We start from the raw sequence: 15,977 nt of genomic DNA on the forward strand, positions 1-15,977 counted from the left end.
CTCTTTTATGCAAATGTTTTTATGTATAACTTGTACAATAAATATGATATTTTAAACATATACATTGTTTTTGTGCTCACCTCAGTGACGGCATCACATCCTTTAAAGTCCTGGTTCTATATGGGAAAGTTAATTCATTCCAAATGTGTGTATTCAGTCTAATAGGATGTGGATGTGATTTGCTGTCCCTAGAACTGGTTTCAAAACTTTAATTTCATTGTACTAGGCTTTGGGTCGGTACTCGTAGTGTTCCCAGGACTTGAGTGTCTCCCTCTGGTTCAAGCAGGCAAACTTCTCTGTTGAGCTGCCAGATAAGTTCCTCAGAGGCACCCCTCTTTTGGCTCCCAAATATCTTGGCGCAGCTGGGACCTAGATGAGCTAGGCAGAATCTTGAACAGAACGGCCAGGAAGGGCTTGCAACCTTCTTGACTGGGAACCTCTCCTCCTGGAAAAAAAACCCCTGCTCTAGAGCCCCAAACTATTTATACACTCCCCAACCACCATCTGGACACACCTCCCCAGGGATTGGCCAGAGCTGTATAAATATTCAGGCTTTGACTATTCCACCCACTGTCTTCTGGATATCTCACTATGTTCTGGATATCTCCATAAAATGGGGGAAACAATCAAACATGCAGCCTGCAGAGCCCAGAGCAGAAAACTATTTTCTGATTTTCTGAAATAACATGATAGAAACTGGGATTCCACAAACTTTTGAATTGAGTGTTCATTTCTATCCCTGCTGTGTAATCCTATTCTGTGTTTCCCATAACACATCATTCATCCAGACTTACTGCAATTTTGTTAAAGATCAAATTAAAGACAACAGTGGCATGCAATACATTGTAAATAGTATGTAGGATACGCGTTACACAAATACTTTATAATTACAAGACACGTTTTGATATCCTCTGTCATTATCCCGATCCACTTATCCTAATCTGTTTGATCTATTTTTTTTTTTTTTCAGATAGCCTTGGATGTTGCTGGATGTAAACCGATAGCAAATGCTATAGACACTGCTGTAGATGTATTTTTATGCAGCTACATTATCAATTCAGTGGTAGGTTATTTTTTCATAAAACGTATTCAGGTCTTCATCATTGACACTTTTTTCTCTATGATCTTTCTCTCGTGCACTCGCTTTCTTTTTCTCCCTTTCTTTCTCTTTCTCTCTTTCTCAGCTTTCTATAGCTTTGGTTAGAGTGGGAAAGGTTTGGAAACGCTGCTTTTTTTTTATTGCAGCTAGGAATATTTTCTTTCACTTCCTGTTCTAGGTAAACCTGCAACACAGGGTCCAAACAGGACAGGAAGTAAAGGGAAATTTTCCCCTGTGAAAGTTATAAAAACATGACTTTTTAACGCTTTCCCACACTGGTAAAAATAAAAAAGTGTTTTCATTGCTGCTAGTCACTCCATTGAAGAGATTCTCCCTTACGTTTGGTCCCGGACTGTAACCTGATAGGGGTTTCAAATCCTTCCCTACGCTATCAAAAGCTGGAGTTGAATTTAAAATAGAATTCCAGCTTACACCTAACTAGCCTTAAAACTGTCCCCTCCCCCCTCCTAACACCTATGCTAACTAACCTGTGTAAAAAAAGATGTCTACAGGGCAAGCAATGTATGGACCATTGAGGCCTATGGGTGATGACAGCCCTCCAAACTTTACTAGCCACTGTCAGAGCGCTCTCTTCTCTCCCCTGCAGCTGCCGCTGGCTGACACATGGGAGATCACATGACTGGACTGGAGCAGCCTGAAAATAGGTAAGTATGTACATCTTTCTTACACAAGTTAGTTAGCATAGGTGTTAGGAGGGAATCTAGAATTCCACTTTAATGTTGTGATTGGCACATATTAAAATCTTATCAGAATATATTCTGTGTTATGGGTAGAACTTTACCCATAACAACTTGATAAAAATAATGTTCTTTAGAAAGGAACATACATTCCAAATTAATAATTTTGCTGCCAAAATGAGTGTGTGCTGTAAATTTTTTCTGGCAATGTTCCTGTTTCTTCTTGCCGGAGGCTGCCATTTTGCTGAGGCCCAGAGCCCCTGAGCAGCATTAAATATTTAAGTTGTCAGCAGAACAAAGCCAAAAATGGAGAGCAACTGAGCATGTGCAGAGCATGGTGAATTACTGGATTTTAAACAGTATAAGCACTTATTTTAAATTTTTTATACCCACAAATAGGGCCTACCTGAAGTGATCTAGCAGGACTTAATTCTCTGGCTAAAGTTCCACTTTAAAGAAGAACATCACCATGGTATGGGGAAATTAAAAGTCAGCAGCTACAAGTACTGTAGCTGCTGACTTTTAAGAAACACATATTAACCAGCCCATGCAGTCCTGAGCAGTCTTCCATGCAGCGCATTTTTCTCAGGGCTTCTCATCTTCATGTGCCGCCATCTTGGCTATCATTTCCTGATGACCTCCTACTGTTCATATGAGAAACAGCGGACTGCACTGAGACTGGTCCCTGGCCTCCTGATTTGTGTTGTTATCCCAGGAGGCTGTGGGCTGGCTGGGGTCATCCTTGCCTAAGCGAGAACAAGCAACTGGGAGTGGGCACAACCAAAAAGGTATTCGCTCCCTGAAAAAAAAAAATCAAACATTATGATTTGGTTACAAGATGAGGATAACTTTTATTTTGGGGTGGAGGTCTATTTTATTAAATAAGACATTGTTTTAATGTTAAAGTGTTAATCTCCTTTCTAAAAATAAGATATATATCATGTCTCTACAGAACTCATTCTGGTTTGGTTTGGGAGGATCTACAATATTCTTAATTCCTGCCATCATTTTTGCTGTCAAGTTATCAAAGTTCTATCGCAGAATGGACACGGAAGATGTTTATGATGAGTAAGTACAAATGCATAAGCATTTATGTAACATTCTTTAATATGTTGGTCTATACAGTCTATACATTTTCCCATAGTTTTCCTAAAGAAAAACAATAAGGGAATGTCACATCGCTTTGCCATCTCTTAATGTCTATATGTGTCCCACTATGAGTTGTGCATGTGCAGCAGTTGGAGTACACAGATAAAAGAGCTGACCTCAATCTATGTGGAGCTTAAAACACACATAAGAAATTAAAATTCACACCGCAAAAATGCACTTAACAAAAAACTGGTATTATTAAAAAGATTCCTTTGATCATGTTCTCTACACTCTTTAAGCCTACATCTGATGTGAGACTTTGAAGTCTGAATAGGTTTCAAGCACCCTTCAGAAGAACACAGGTTAGAACAAATATGATGGTCTGATGTTACAGACATTCAATTAGGCATGATCTGTGTATAACATATTCTCCCCGAGCAGATGGTGTGATATTTCATGGTAACCTTGGAAAGTACCAAAGTTATCAGCTCTCTTTTGTGCATTGATCTTGAATATAAGAGGACACAAAGTAGATATAGTACTCATCAAAGCAAGTTGTGGCTGGTTCAGGGTAGGATTCTACAGGAAAAGGAAAACTGTAAATTAAAAGTTATTAAAGTGAATAAAAAATTAAAGTGAACCATAAATGGGTAAACTATGGGCAAAAAAAAAGTGACATATATGGTGCAGTCTATCACTAGCATTAACTCAGTAGTTATTGGGGTTCATTTACTAAAGGTAAATAGACTGTGCACTTTGCAAATGCAGTTGCTCCAGAGCTTAGTAAGTGAGGTAAAGCTCTGCTGACTTCTATCATCCAAACATGTGCAAGCAAAAATGCGTTTTTTAAATTTTTTCTTTGATTAGGTATTCTTTACAGAGTGAAACTTCACCTCATTTGCCAAACTCTGGAGCAACTGCACTTGCAAAGTGCACCATCTATTTGCCTCTAGTAAATCCATCCCTTCATCTTTTCCTTCTGTATCATAGTTCTATTATTTTTTGATTATGACAGTAGCCATGTTGTTTGTCCCAACCCTTATAGGTGACACTTTTGCTGGATAACTTGGCCTGCATATAAATGTGGAGGAAAATATTAAAAAAAGGCATGTGAAATAAACAAAGGAATTAATATTATTAATACTATCATTATAAGTACGAACCACATACAGTTAGCAGAGTTCATAATTTTTGCACCATAGTGCTCATTTATCATTTTAATGTACAAATTCTAAAATTTTTATACAGGGTGGGCCAAAAGTAGGTATACATTACTGAAAACATCATTTTTATTTTTATTTTATATTTCATTGCCATTTTTTTTTCTATTTTACTGATATTGAGAATGATAAGGTCAAAAGTCGGTATATATTGCTGATCCGGGTCATGTTTAGTCTCTTGGATGCAACATCCCTAAAACTTGTCCCCAACACTGTGGCACTGTTTAGTTTCTTAAGCAGGCCATACATGGTCGAATTTCGAACAAGTTTTCTTTTCAAAATCAGAAAGTTCGGTTTTTTTGTGATCCAATGATGCCACCATTGATTTTCGAAATTCGGCTGACCAAGCCTTCAATTTCACCTCATATTGCTACAGAAAAGAATTTTCATGGCCGGGAATCTATTTTTCTCTCCGTAAATGTTCTTTTCTTATTTCATTTCTCGCATGATTCTCCCATCATTGATTAGAAAATCATTCGTTTTACTAAAAATTTCCAACATGTCCGATTCCTCAAATTTGATTGCCGAACGAAAATCGACCGTTGCTGCAGCCCACTAATGGTGCGAAATTTGTACGAAAATTCTTAGATACGGTTTTCGAAAGAAATTTTTTCGAAATTCGAACCGTGTATGGCCGGCATTAGGTGATCGAAATGTCCTCTGTCAATGTTGCAACATTCCTTGATTCTATCCCCCACACTGTGATACACAATAACATGAAAATGCCATCTAGCATTGATGCCCATAAAAGCTTGTGACAGGAACTCCTTCATTTCATCCACTGTGTGGGGCTTCCTTTTAAAAAAAATATATCCTTTACTACACCCCATAAAAGAAGTCCAATAAATGTAAAGTTGGGTAAATGTGACAGCCATTCATTGCTACCATGTAGCCTGATCCAGCCCTGCCATCATTCTCCATATCTGAAAAGTAAAAGAAATAATAAATACATGAAAATGAAATACAATGCCACGATCCAATCAGTACCGTACTGTATACCTACTTTTGGCTTGCCTCTGGTCCAGTTTTCATTTTATTACTAAGGACTTCACTAAGCCTCACCCCCAGGAGCCAACTCTTTACTAAATAGAGAACCTTAGTGCCACTAGGGGGCACACTTGTTGAACAAAGGAATGGGGGGTGTATTGAGCCCTTCAAATAATCTGTGTAAACAGTACAGGCTCTTCTTGATAATAGGTAAGAGCAAGCAAACTTACTTTGTCTGCTCCTAGACAAATAGCTGGCAAGTTTGTTTTAGGAATTTGTTTACACCAGCAGCCGTACTGCATGCATGGCTGCTGGTGTGTATAGAGAGGAAACCAGCAGTCCTCTCTATACACACCAGCAGCCATGCATGCAGCATAGCTGCTGGTGTTAACAAATCCCTGAAACAAACTTGCCAGTTTGTTTCAGTCAAGTTTTTTATTAGGACTGTATTGAAATGTCATAAACAACATTTCATTCAGTTCTATTGGGTGCAGTGTGATGCAATGGGGTGGATTGCGTCACATTACACTAAGCTAAAAAAGTACTACATGCTTGCTGGTATGGTGTGAACTTGCCTCATGGGAAACCTGCCTTTTTTGCCTTGTCTTGCATTGGGACAGCACAGTCCCAAGGCACCTGGTGTGAAAGAACCCTAAGTGACCCAAAATTTGAAAGCAGTCTTTCTACTATAGTTATAACACTCACTCACAAAGCATAGCACCTTAATCTGTTGTAACATTTCCTTAAAAAATGTATTGTATAAAGCCTGACGAAGGGGTCTAAGTTAATCTGGAAGATGCATCTTTAATAACCTAAGTTGCCTAATATAGGTTATCACATAAACTCAATACCTTCTCTATTAATTGATAGCTAACAGGTTACAATACTTTACTACTAGTTTAAAACTAAGGAAAACATTTTTCAGATCTGGCACTAAAGGCCCGTACACACAATCAGAAAATCAGAGAAAAAAATATAGCTTTTGAAGCAATCGTATGATAATCTGATCGTTAGTACACAGCCTTCAAGAGCCGATCATGACAGTTCATCCGATATAATCCAATCCATCAAGCACGAAAATTTTTCTCGTACAATACCAGATTGTACGATTTGTGTTTAATCATTACAATTGTTGTCCGAAAATACAATACAAATACACTACAACACATGACATCACTTCCAAATTTTTATTCTGTCATACGAGAATTTTCGTAACTTTAGTAAACTCTTAATTTTTGATATGAGATTAGCATGCAAAAAAAAAAAAAAGTCCAATACTCTCATCGAGTGTACCAGGAATTGGGGACAACTAATCAGCTGTCAGTAAGCCGTCACACACTGGCTAGCAATTCTCACTAATTATCAGCAACATTTCTAAATGAAGCCTAGGACCCCGCTTAGAGATCGCTTGACAAGACTTAATTTGTCAAGACTGCTTTAACACTGCAAATACTTTTTGAATTTAGCTATATCTTGTCAGCAGTTTTGGCAGGAGTTACCTTTTAAATGTAGGTTGTCTGTTCTAGGATGAAAACACCTGTGTAGACATAAATGACAGTATTAGTATAGAAGATAGTCAACAATAGACACATAGATATGCATGCTCTAAACCCTTGGTGTATATCTAAAGCTATTTGCAGTGTTCCAGTTGCTTACTGATTTCTATTACTTGGTACTTGCAATTATAGAATATAAATGCTAGGAAAGATATTAGAGGCATCCAGTTGGTAGGCTGTGTTTCTTAAATTCGTTTAAATGCAAATGGTCAGGTTTGACTTAAATTAGACCTTTTTAGTGATAGTGACTTAAAGCAGAACTCCACTGTATCTGAGCACTACAAACTGAAAAGGCCATTTCATTTGATTTTAATATTCAAAGCAAACTCACCCATCTTTCCATGTAATAATGCTTTATTTTGTTGAAAAATCACTTTGAAGTCCCTAGAATCTCTAGCTAGCCCTCTTGAGTAAGAGCAGATGTTAAAACCAGTATATAGAATATACTCCCCTATCTACTTACTAATGCTAGCAGCAAAGGATTAAAAATAGTTCATATTGATTGAGAGCGTTTAGTTTTGCTTTAACAAGTCTTCATAAATGACCTCCTTACATGGAACAGTATACATCAACAATACTTTTTTCTAAGAAAAGCTCCACCTTTTATTGTTCATTAGCATGATGATGTCACCAGTCTACTGCAGGCAGGAGGAAGCATTTTCTTATGCCCCTTTCACATGGGGCGGACACCACCGGAAGTCTACCTGTTCAGTAGGGAAGCTGTCCTCTGATCCCCACTAAGTAGGCGGAGGGCTTGTTTGTGCCCGTTCCGCTTATGCAGAGCAGACACAGTCCCCTGCCCACTATGAGCAGTTGGATGTAAACGGACCCCCTGTCCATTTACACCGCATAGTCATCCAATCCGATCCGCTAGTCAGATGAGAAATCTCCCCCCCAGTGATCAGACTGCAGAATAATAACTTTGTAGCAAGTCACAAGGTGAATACAACTTAGAGCTGTATAGGCACTAAGATATATATGATTGTCCCATCTCTGAGCCAGCATCTTAGACCAGGAAGTAGATAGATATTCTGTATGATGCCTTATCCTAGATGGCATTGTCCTTCTATAGAAAAAAAAAAAGTATTGTCAGGAGGAATTTTGTGATCTGTGTGGGAAGAAATGAATATCTGGAAGTGTTACACTTTACATTAGTTAGCATGCTCCACTTGACATGGAAAAATCTATAGTATCTGATGCTAGGTCCACTTAAAGCATACCTTTAGCATCCAGCCTACTCATACCTTATAACCAACTATCAACCAACATTATGTTAGTGCTGTCACTATTGCCAAGTGTCCTGTCCTACATCCGGATAGCATGGTGTTTGTAGAGCATTTTTGGTCATACTTTTTAATCAGGTTGTACACAATATTCCACTGTCAAGCTGTAACTAGAACTGTTGATAACATCACACAATCCTAACTAGTTTTTCTTCTCTTGCCTACAGTACGTCTGTTTCAGGGACTTGGCATTTCACTTTATGATAACTGTTTTTACCATTGAGCTTCCGCCCCATGCTTGTGTTCTGTTCTTCACGCTCAGAGAATCTTTCCCTTTCTACATCGTCCATATTCCTTAAACTTTCCGTTCACAAAAACCGGCTGTTCATACACATTAGGTTAACCTGGGTACTAATGGTGCCATGGTAATGCACTGCTTTCTTTCTAAATATGTCCCTGGCATCTAACGTATTAATAATACTTATCATCTTATTATGATCTCATCAGTAAGGGTTCCATGTAGCCCACTAAAAAGCACAAACATCATTTTTCTACACAACAATAAATTACTAATTTATATTTTACTTACTATCATTTTTAAGTAATTTTTCCCTGTTTTTATATCTTTTAGTGTTGAAACTGTCCCCATGAAAAAGTAAGCTTTTTTTTGCTATTTTCATGTCTTTTTTTTTTTTTTTTTTAAAGTTTATTTTTTTATAACCTTGCCAGAGAGGCTATTTGTCTTTTGTAATATTTTTAATGTGTGGGTCTTTGCTTGTAAGTGTAAAAATATTAGACGCGTTACTTTTCCGACAGAGTGCACACTATTATTATAGATTCATAATTAATTTTCATTCCAAGGTATTCTTTTTATTTTCATTTTTTTAAACGTGTATTGCATGTCCCACATTAATCTTTGAACTGAAGCACAATAGTTGTAAACATAAAATATATCATATATTTTTTAACATTTTAATTTTCCTCATTAGTTTTTTTACGTTTCATTTTTACATTGTCACATTTACTATATTTATTTTTCTCATGCAATTGTTTTGTTACAGTATGGAAAATGGTAATAATGGTTATCATAATGAGTATTTGTATGGTATACGCAACCCTATTATGACAAGGTAAAATTTCTGTTAGAGTGCATGAATGCATGCTATTTCACCAGAAAGTTATTAAGGCATGCTGTGTTTTATTTATTGATTTCATTTTGCATGATGAGCTAATTTATAGGAAACACAGACAATATTAATATATATATATATAATTTATCCTTGCATGAATGGCTTTGTTTAAGAAATATATTGGGCTTTTTTTAAGATATTTTTGCAGGAAGCTTCAGTCCTACCTAAAATGTAAAGCGTGTGTGTGTGTGTATCCAACCCCTTGGACTTTTATTACATCCTGGAATTCAAATGTACCTATTAGGGATTTTAGTTCATAATATTAAAGTGGAAAATGTTACTTTCAAATTTTTTTACAAATGAATAGCAGAAAAGTCTTGACTGCACATGCAGTCAGTTAACATATACAGCGTTCACTCTCCATTAACTTTTTCACATACTATGGAGGTGCAATCTGAAATATAAATAGATTTAATTTGGATTGCTACCATTTCATTTCTACAACATAGTGAACAATTTCAGGTGCAAATGTGTTTGCTTTTTTGTGACACAAAAAGTAATTAAAAAAAAAAACATTTTCTTGATGCCTTATTTTTTACCCGCCCCATCAGATACTTAACAGAATTATTTTTAGCTGCAATTTTTTTGCTTTTAGTCTCCACCAGATTTGTACATTTGGGTTGTCCAATTGTTACCCACTCTGCTTAATACAATTGCTCTAGTTTGGTTGTGGACCATTGGTGAACAGTAATTTTCAAACCTTGACACAAATTCTAAATTGGACTTGGATTGAGCCATTTTAAGATATTCTGGCTATTTGCTTTAAACCACAAAAGTGTATCTGTGGCTGTGTATTTAGTGGTGTTTACTTGCTGGAAGGTAGCCTTCTGCCCCAGTCTCAGATCTCTTGCAGACTGGAATAGGTGTTTCTTTAGAAATGCCCAGTATTTGGCTACCATCATTCATTACCAGTTTCCTGTCTATAAAAAGCATCGCTGCAAAATTATGCTACCACCCCCATTCTTTACATAAGAGATGGGCAGGATTGTCTTGTTCCCCAATATACTGTACTATTTACAAAAAGATCAAAAACGTTCTTCTCACTATTTCACAAAACTCTTCTTGGAGCCTCTGGGTTATAATTGTCACATATATATTCTTTGTCCTGCCACAGCTATGGATCAGGTCCACAAAGACATGGATGAGCAAGTTTAGGATGGAGGAACTTGACTGGCCTGCATAGAGTCCTGACCTCAACCAGATAGAACACCTTTGGGATGAATTAGAGCGGAGACTGTGAGCCAGGCCTTCTCGTACACATCAGTGCCTGACCTCACAAATGCGCTTCTGGAAAAATGGTCAAACATTCCCATAGACTACTCCTAAACCTTGTGGATAGCCTTCCCAGAAGAGTTGAAGCTGGTATAGCTGCAAAGGGTGGGCCATCTCAATATTAAACCCCACAAACTAAGACTGGGATGCCATTAAAGTTCATGTGCATGTAAAGGCAGGTGTCATAATACTTTTGATAACATAGTGTATATAGGGATAACTAGTGGCGGCCAGCAGAATTTTTTTTTGGGGGGTGGCAAACAGTAGGCCAACAAATCCCCCCACCCTGGTCGGTAGCACTTACCCCATCACCGGCAGCTTCCCCTGCTCAGCGGTGCTGACTTCCCATTCTCCTGCTCTCCATGGGTCATCACGGCGGCGGCTTCCGTTTCCTCCATCCTTCACGGTGGCCAATCGGAAAACGTGTCTCACACCCGCTTCTGATTGGCTGGATTGAGGATGAGTTGTAACACACCTGAGTGGGATTGAGGCACATTCTCTGCGACCCAAGCCCACCCTATTTTGAAGCCTATTAGAACTTCTGGCTCTAAACAGGTGCTTCAAAACCCTGGCCGCTATAATTCATGCGCCTGGTGCCCTGAAAGGGACCGGACGCATGAATAGGGGGTGGCTGCGGCGGCCAGGGGTTGCATGAATCTATCCATTGCATATAGGGGGGTAGCATGGAGAGAGGGGGTGGTGCCCGGGCGCCCCTAATGGACGGGGTGCCACTGGGGATAACTAAAGAATATTGCTTACCAGGCAAGCTATCTTAATCCAGAAGGAAGGCAGTGGGAAGGTAGAAGGAAGACAGTGAAACTCAACCAGGAATTTAAAAAACAGAGAAGAAAAGTTACTTCTCAGGTCCTAGAACAGGGCTATAGTAGCAGTCAAGATTGTATTAGACCTGTTGCTGGTTCCTGGACCATCCCTTAAATATCAGGATTAAAAATCTATGCAGTTTTTTATCATTTACAATGACCCTGATTGCCTGTGTATGTCAGAAGCATCTTACCAGTCAGTCACCAATCTTCTCTCATTGGTTTGACACATTTACCCTAGTGAATTTGGATTGGGTTACTGCACATTGTTGCTCTTTGCACTGCCTGTAAATTGTTTTGATCGCTTAGACATGGCAGAAGAGGCCTGTACCATTGACCACCTCTAAAAATTATTTTGAGACTTGTGTACTTGTGTTTCTTTTGAGTTTCAAATATGTGATACACATAACATTAAAAGCCAAACTTGCTAGAAAACTGAAAATTCCCTATCAAATACTTACCGTAATTTTCCTATCTTGGTGGACTCCATGGCAGCATAAGTGTGAGTTTAGCCCCGCCTCTACTACTACCCTATAGGACTCCACTCCCATAAATCTTTGCTCTGAGCCAGAGGCCGTGTTCGATAACTAGTGAAAATATATATAAATACAGCACTCACAAACAAAAACCCATGATAAGTGAAAACAAACACATACAGTCCATATAAAACTAAAAAGGTGCTTCACATCTAATGTGCAAAGTTGTAGGGAATGCTTCACATCTGGTGTGCAAAAATTGCAGAGGCTTACCAATGCACCTCCACATGTGTCCCCACTCACTGGATCACAACGACACCCAGCTTTTCATGCTGGGAGTCAATACAGGCTTATAGCGATATCCAGAGGATGTCACAGGATGGCAGGTTCACTGATGAGATTGTATGGTAAATGATCCTTCAACGTTAAAACTCAGCCATACAAAACAGGTACCCAAAAAGAAAAAAGGAGGGACCAATAGTGAAGTTTGCTAAGAAAGATTATTTATTGCGCATAAAAGGATATACTTACAAACATAAGTTAAAATTAGGCATGGAAATGGTGAAAGGATGCAGCAAACACCGCTGTTGGCATTTTTTCCACGAGACCGGAAATGAGGTCAGTTGTGCCGGAAGTGCGTCGCGTCAATGCACTTCGCCCTCCCAAAGGGCGTCACTATGTCCAAATGTCTAGCACTTTGTGTATAGCAGCTTCATTCATTTTTTATTACCCTTTTTTTTTCCACACCATCAGCGCGAGTTTATATATTTAGATCATATATATTTTCACATTGTTCGATAACTAGTCTGCTAGTCCAGCCATTGGGAGGGAATGCCTGCTGCCATGGAGTCTTTTAGGAAAGGAAAATTATGGTAGGTATTTAATAGGGAGCTTTCCGTTCTCCTGACAGACTCCATGGCCGCATACATGTGGGAAATAACTCGTCTTACACACCCGGGTGGGCCAAATGCTGAACAAAAATTTAATACCGTCAACCGACAGTACAGAAGACAGAGCACCTGGTTCAACACAGTAATGAGATATAAATGTGTGGATTGATGACCAGGAAGCCACCCTGCAGATCACTTTGGGAGCGACGTGACGTGAGGCTGCCCATGAAGTTGAGATGCTTCTGGTTGAATGTGCTAACACCGTCTCCGGAGGCGCCAATCCCTTCGCTTTATAGGCCCATTGAATAGCTTGAACGATCAGCAGCAATGGATCTGACGGAGGCCCACAGCCCCTTGTTCTTCCCGTGGAACAGGACAAAAAGACACTCGGACCGTTGAAAGGGAGCCGTGGTCTCTAGGTATTGTCTCAAGGTGACTCCCACATCGAGGGGATGCAACTACAGACTTCCAGCTGATCTAAATCTGGGAAGCGTGATTTCCTGATTCTCGTGGAAAATTGGGGTGACCTTGGGGTTTGCCCCCAGCATTGGGATTAGAACCACTCTGTCTGGGATGAAGGTTAGAAAGGGCTCTTTTGACCCTAAGGCTTGGATCTTGGAGAGCCTCTTTGCTGAAGTGATGGCTGCCAAAAAGGTAGTTTTGCGGGCAATTCTTTGATTAAGAGTGATATGTCGAGCTGTGAGAAAAATTTGAGGACCAGTGGAAGATCCCACTTTGGGAACCTCGGTTTCCTTCGTGGCCTGAGCCTAACTGCCCGCTTGAAGAATTGATGAACAAGAGTGTGTTTGGCCCACGACACCCCAGTGAAAGCTGAGATCATTGACACCTGTACATGGAGGTAACTGACAGATAAGGCCATATCCAAGCCAGACTGCAGGAAGCTTAGGATGTCCTGGACTGTGGGGGCACTACATGGGTTGGCTCTGGAAGACATGTGGTTTGTGAATTTAGCCCATATCCTTACATACACTCGGTTGGTGCTTCTTCAGGTCTGGTCTGAGCGGCAGGGGAACCGGTTCCCGAAAACTGAGAAGCGATAGGAAGGGAAACCAAGGCCTGTTGGGCCAGTAAGGGATTATGGCTATCACCTCCGCTTCTTCCGTCCTGAGTCTCTGCAGGAACTGGAGGATAATGGGGTCGGAGAAAAGGCACCACCATCGCTCCGTCAGGGCATCTACCCCGTAGGCCTGAGGGTCCCAGAGCCTTGAATAGTACCAGTTTTTTGTTGCATGGGAAGGCAAAGAGGTCGACTTCTGGGGAGATCCCCAAGGTTAAGATCCATCTGAACACTTTTTTGTGGAGAGACCACTCGTTGTCTAGATGGACTCAAGAGAGGAAGTCCGCCTGGACATTCTGGATCCCGGGTACATATGCTGCCGATATGTTAACCAGGTTCTTCTGTGCCCAGGTCATAATTGGTTCCACCTCTTGTAGCAGGGACAAGCTTCGAGTACCCCCTTGTTTCCTTATGTAGGCCACTGCCGTCATGTTGTCTAATCTGAGTAATACGGAGGCCCCTGTTGTCAAATTGCGAAACGCCAGAAGTGCCTGGAACGCTGCCCGTAGCTCTAGAATGTTCGACACTATTCCTCGAGAAGGAAAATCCCAGGAGCCCTGCTTTACCTCCGCTAGACAATGAGTGCCCCAGCCCCTGTTTCTGGCATCTGTTGTTATCGTGACCCATGTGATAGGAAGGATGGAGTGACCATTGTATAGATTTTTCCGCTGGAGCCACCAGGGGAGGGAACTCTTCATGGCTGAAGTAATGTGAATACGCTGGACTTTGCTGCCCCACCACTGATGAAGAAAGCCTTTCTGGAAGGGCTGCATCCGCCACTGTGTCCACTTCACCATCAGTATTGTGGCCACCATGGTGTCTATGATCCTCAGACACTGGAGGGCGTGGAGATGAGAAGAAGAGAGAGCCAGACGAATCCTGTCTCAAAATATCGCAACCTTGTCCTCAGGTAAGGAGATGGTGCCTCTCACTGTGTCAAAGCAAGCTCCGAGAAACACAAGGGACTGTGAAGGTTCTAAATGACTGAGGGAGGAACCCCCGACTTACCTCCGGTGGCCCAGATTTTGGCATTATCCAGCTTGTTGCCAAAAAGGGAGGAGCCCTCAAAGGGAATTCGGCACCACACATGTTTAGATGCCAGGTCGGCCAGCTAAGGGCAGAGCCACAGGGTCCCCCCCCCACCCCAGTGTGAAAGCAGCCTAATAAAGGGTGTCCCTCTGGTGGATTTCAAATACTGTAAAAAAAAAAATTATAACTGTAAATTCCACAACAGACTTGTTACAGACTTGTCAATGACTTACTGGCTAGTTTAGGAATAGTAGGAGTTCCGAAGACAAGTAGGAAGCTGCCAACTTAGGATGCACTCACACTGGTAGTTTTAACTATGCCCAGGCAGGGTTTATCCCCTTATTTCAGTTCATTAGTGTAGTGTGGGTGTTCTAACCATGCCTGATGATGATTAAAGTGGTTGTAAACCCTCCTTGATAAGTTTTCCCAGATGTAATCATCAATAAGCTCTGTACACATTGCTCTTTATGGATTGATCCTAACCTGCTCAGTTTGCTTGTAATCTGTCAGGTTTGTTTTCATGACGTCACTGCCGCATGCGCATATTACCACCTCACTAACGGCACGCTCATTGTGCCGTCAGTCCATTCATAAATGTGCATCTTCTCTCTGCGGCACTGTTCAGAGATCTCACGAGATTACAGCGTAATTCAGTTCCTGAAACACCCAATGTGACTTGCAACGTCACAGGGGGGTGTAAACATCAGCACATTACAAAGCATCCCAGAGCAAGAAGATCAGCTGCATTATATAATCAATTGCATTTTACAGGGTTAAAAAACCCCAACACAGATAACAAGTGCTGAAATATTTGCCCACCTGCCTGTGCCTCGATAAGCAGGAGATAATTGCTATAGCAATCTCGAGTGAAAAGGGCTTGGCTGCAACATAACTGAGCATGTGCGAGATAACAGCGGAGAATAACAGGAAGGGTGGAAGTAGTCTACACCGCGGCCTCGGAAGACAGGAGCTGAGATGTCGCTGGCTGCTACAAGGAAGCAAGATTTTACAACCACCTGGGAAAACGGTAAGAAACATCTGAAGGGGCAAAGAGTAAAGCAGAATGTTATGGGAAGGTGTAGCAGACAGGATTTAAAAAAAAAGGAGCATTTGAGGTCCTGAGTTTACTTCCTCTTTAAGTGTACCATGCCTGTGACCACTTGGAAGAGGTACTAGTCTCATTCACTGGTCGCTTCAGCGTGAGCACAAACTGTGCTTGAGCACAGAACTCTCCATAGATCACTGAGCACAGAAGCAGGGCTCACTGTGGTCTGGTTGGCAGAGTTGATGATCTAAGTGTACCTATTTACTTAAAGCCCAGTGTGAGTGCAGACCAGCGAAATGTGGGC

The 15,977-nt window shown here is 40.7% G+C and overlaps 1 protein-coding gene across 12 annotated transcripts in view; it reads left to right on the plus strand.

Moving 5' to 3' along the window:
- The window catches only part of PROM1 (prominin 1), a 340,751-nt gene that overhangs the window by 300,926 nt on the left and 23,848 nt on the right, over window positions 1-15,977 (plus strand). For 7 of the 12 annotated variants that reach the window (XR_012237091.1, XR_012237095.1, XR_012237097.1 and 4 more), the window contains 4 exons: window positions 971-1,063; window positions 2,750-2,865; window positions 8,504-8,527; window positions 8,934-9,002. Coding sequence is in view for 4 of the 12 variants with exons in the window: in XM_073609697.1 (XP_073465798.1) it covers window positions 971-1,063; window positions 2,750-2,865; window positions 8,504-8,527; window positions 8,934-9,002 (302 nt within the window). In the remaining 8 variants the exon portion in view is untranslated. Of the gene's footprint in view, window positions 1-970; window positions 1,064-2,749; window positions 2,866-8,099; window positions 8,437-8,503; window positions 8,528-8,933; window positions 9,003-15,977 lie in introns of those variants that run through there. The other 5 variants (XR_012237101.1, XM_073609716.1, XR_012237102.1 and 2 more) reach the window with 3 other exon arrangements.

This window comes from Aquarana catesbeiana, linkage group LG01 (genome assembly GCF_042186555.1).
Source record: "Aquarana catesbeiana isolate 2022-GZ linkage group LG01, ASM4218655v1, whole genome shotgun sequence".
In the NCBI taxonomy this organism is placed as follows: domain Eukaryota; kingdom Metazoa; phylum Chordata; class Amphibia; order Anura; family Ranidae; genus Aquarana; species Aquarana catesbeiana.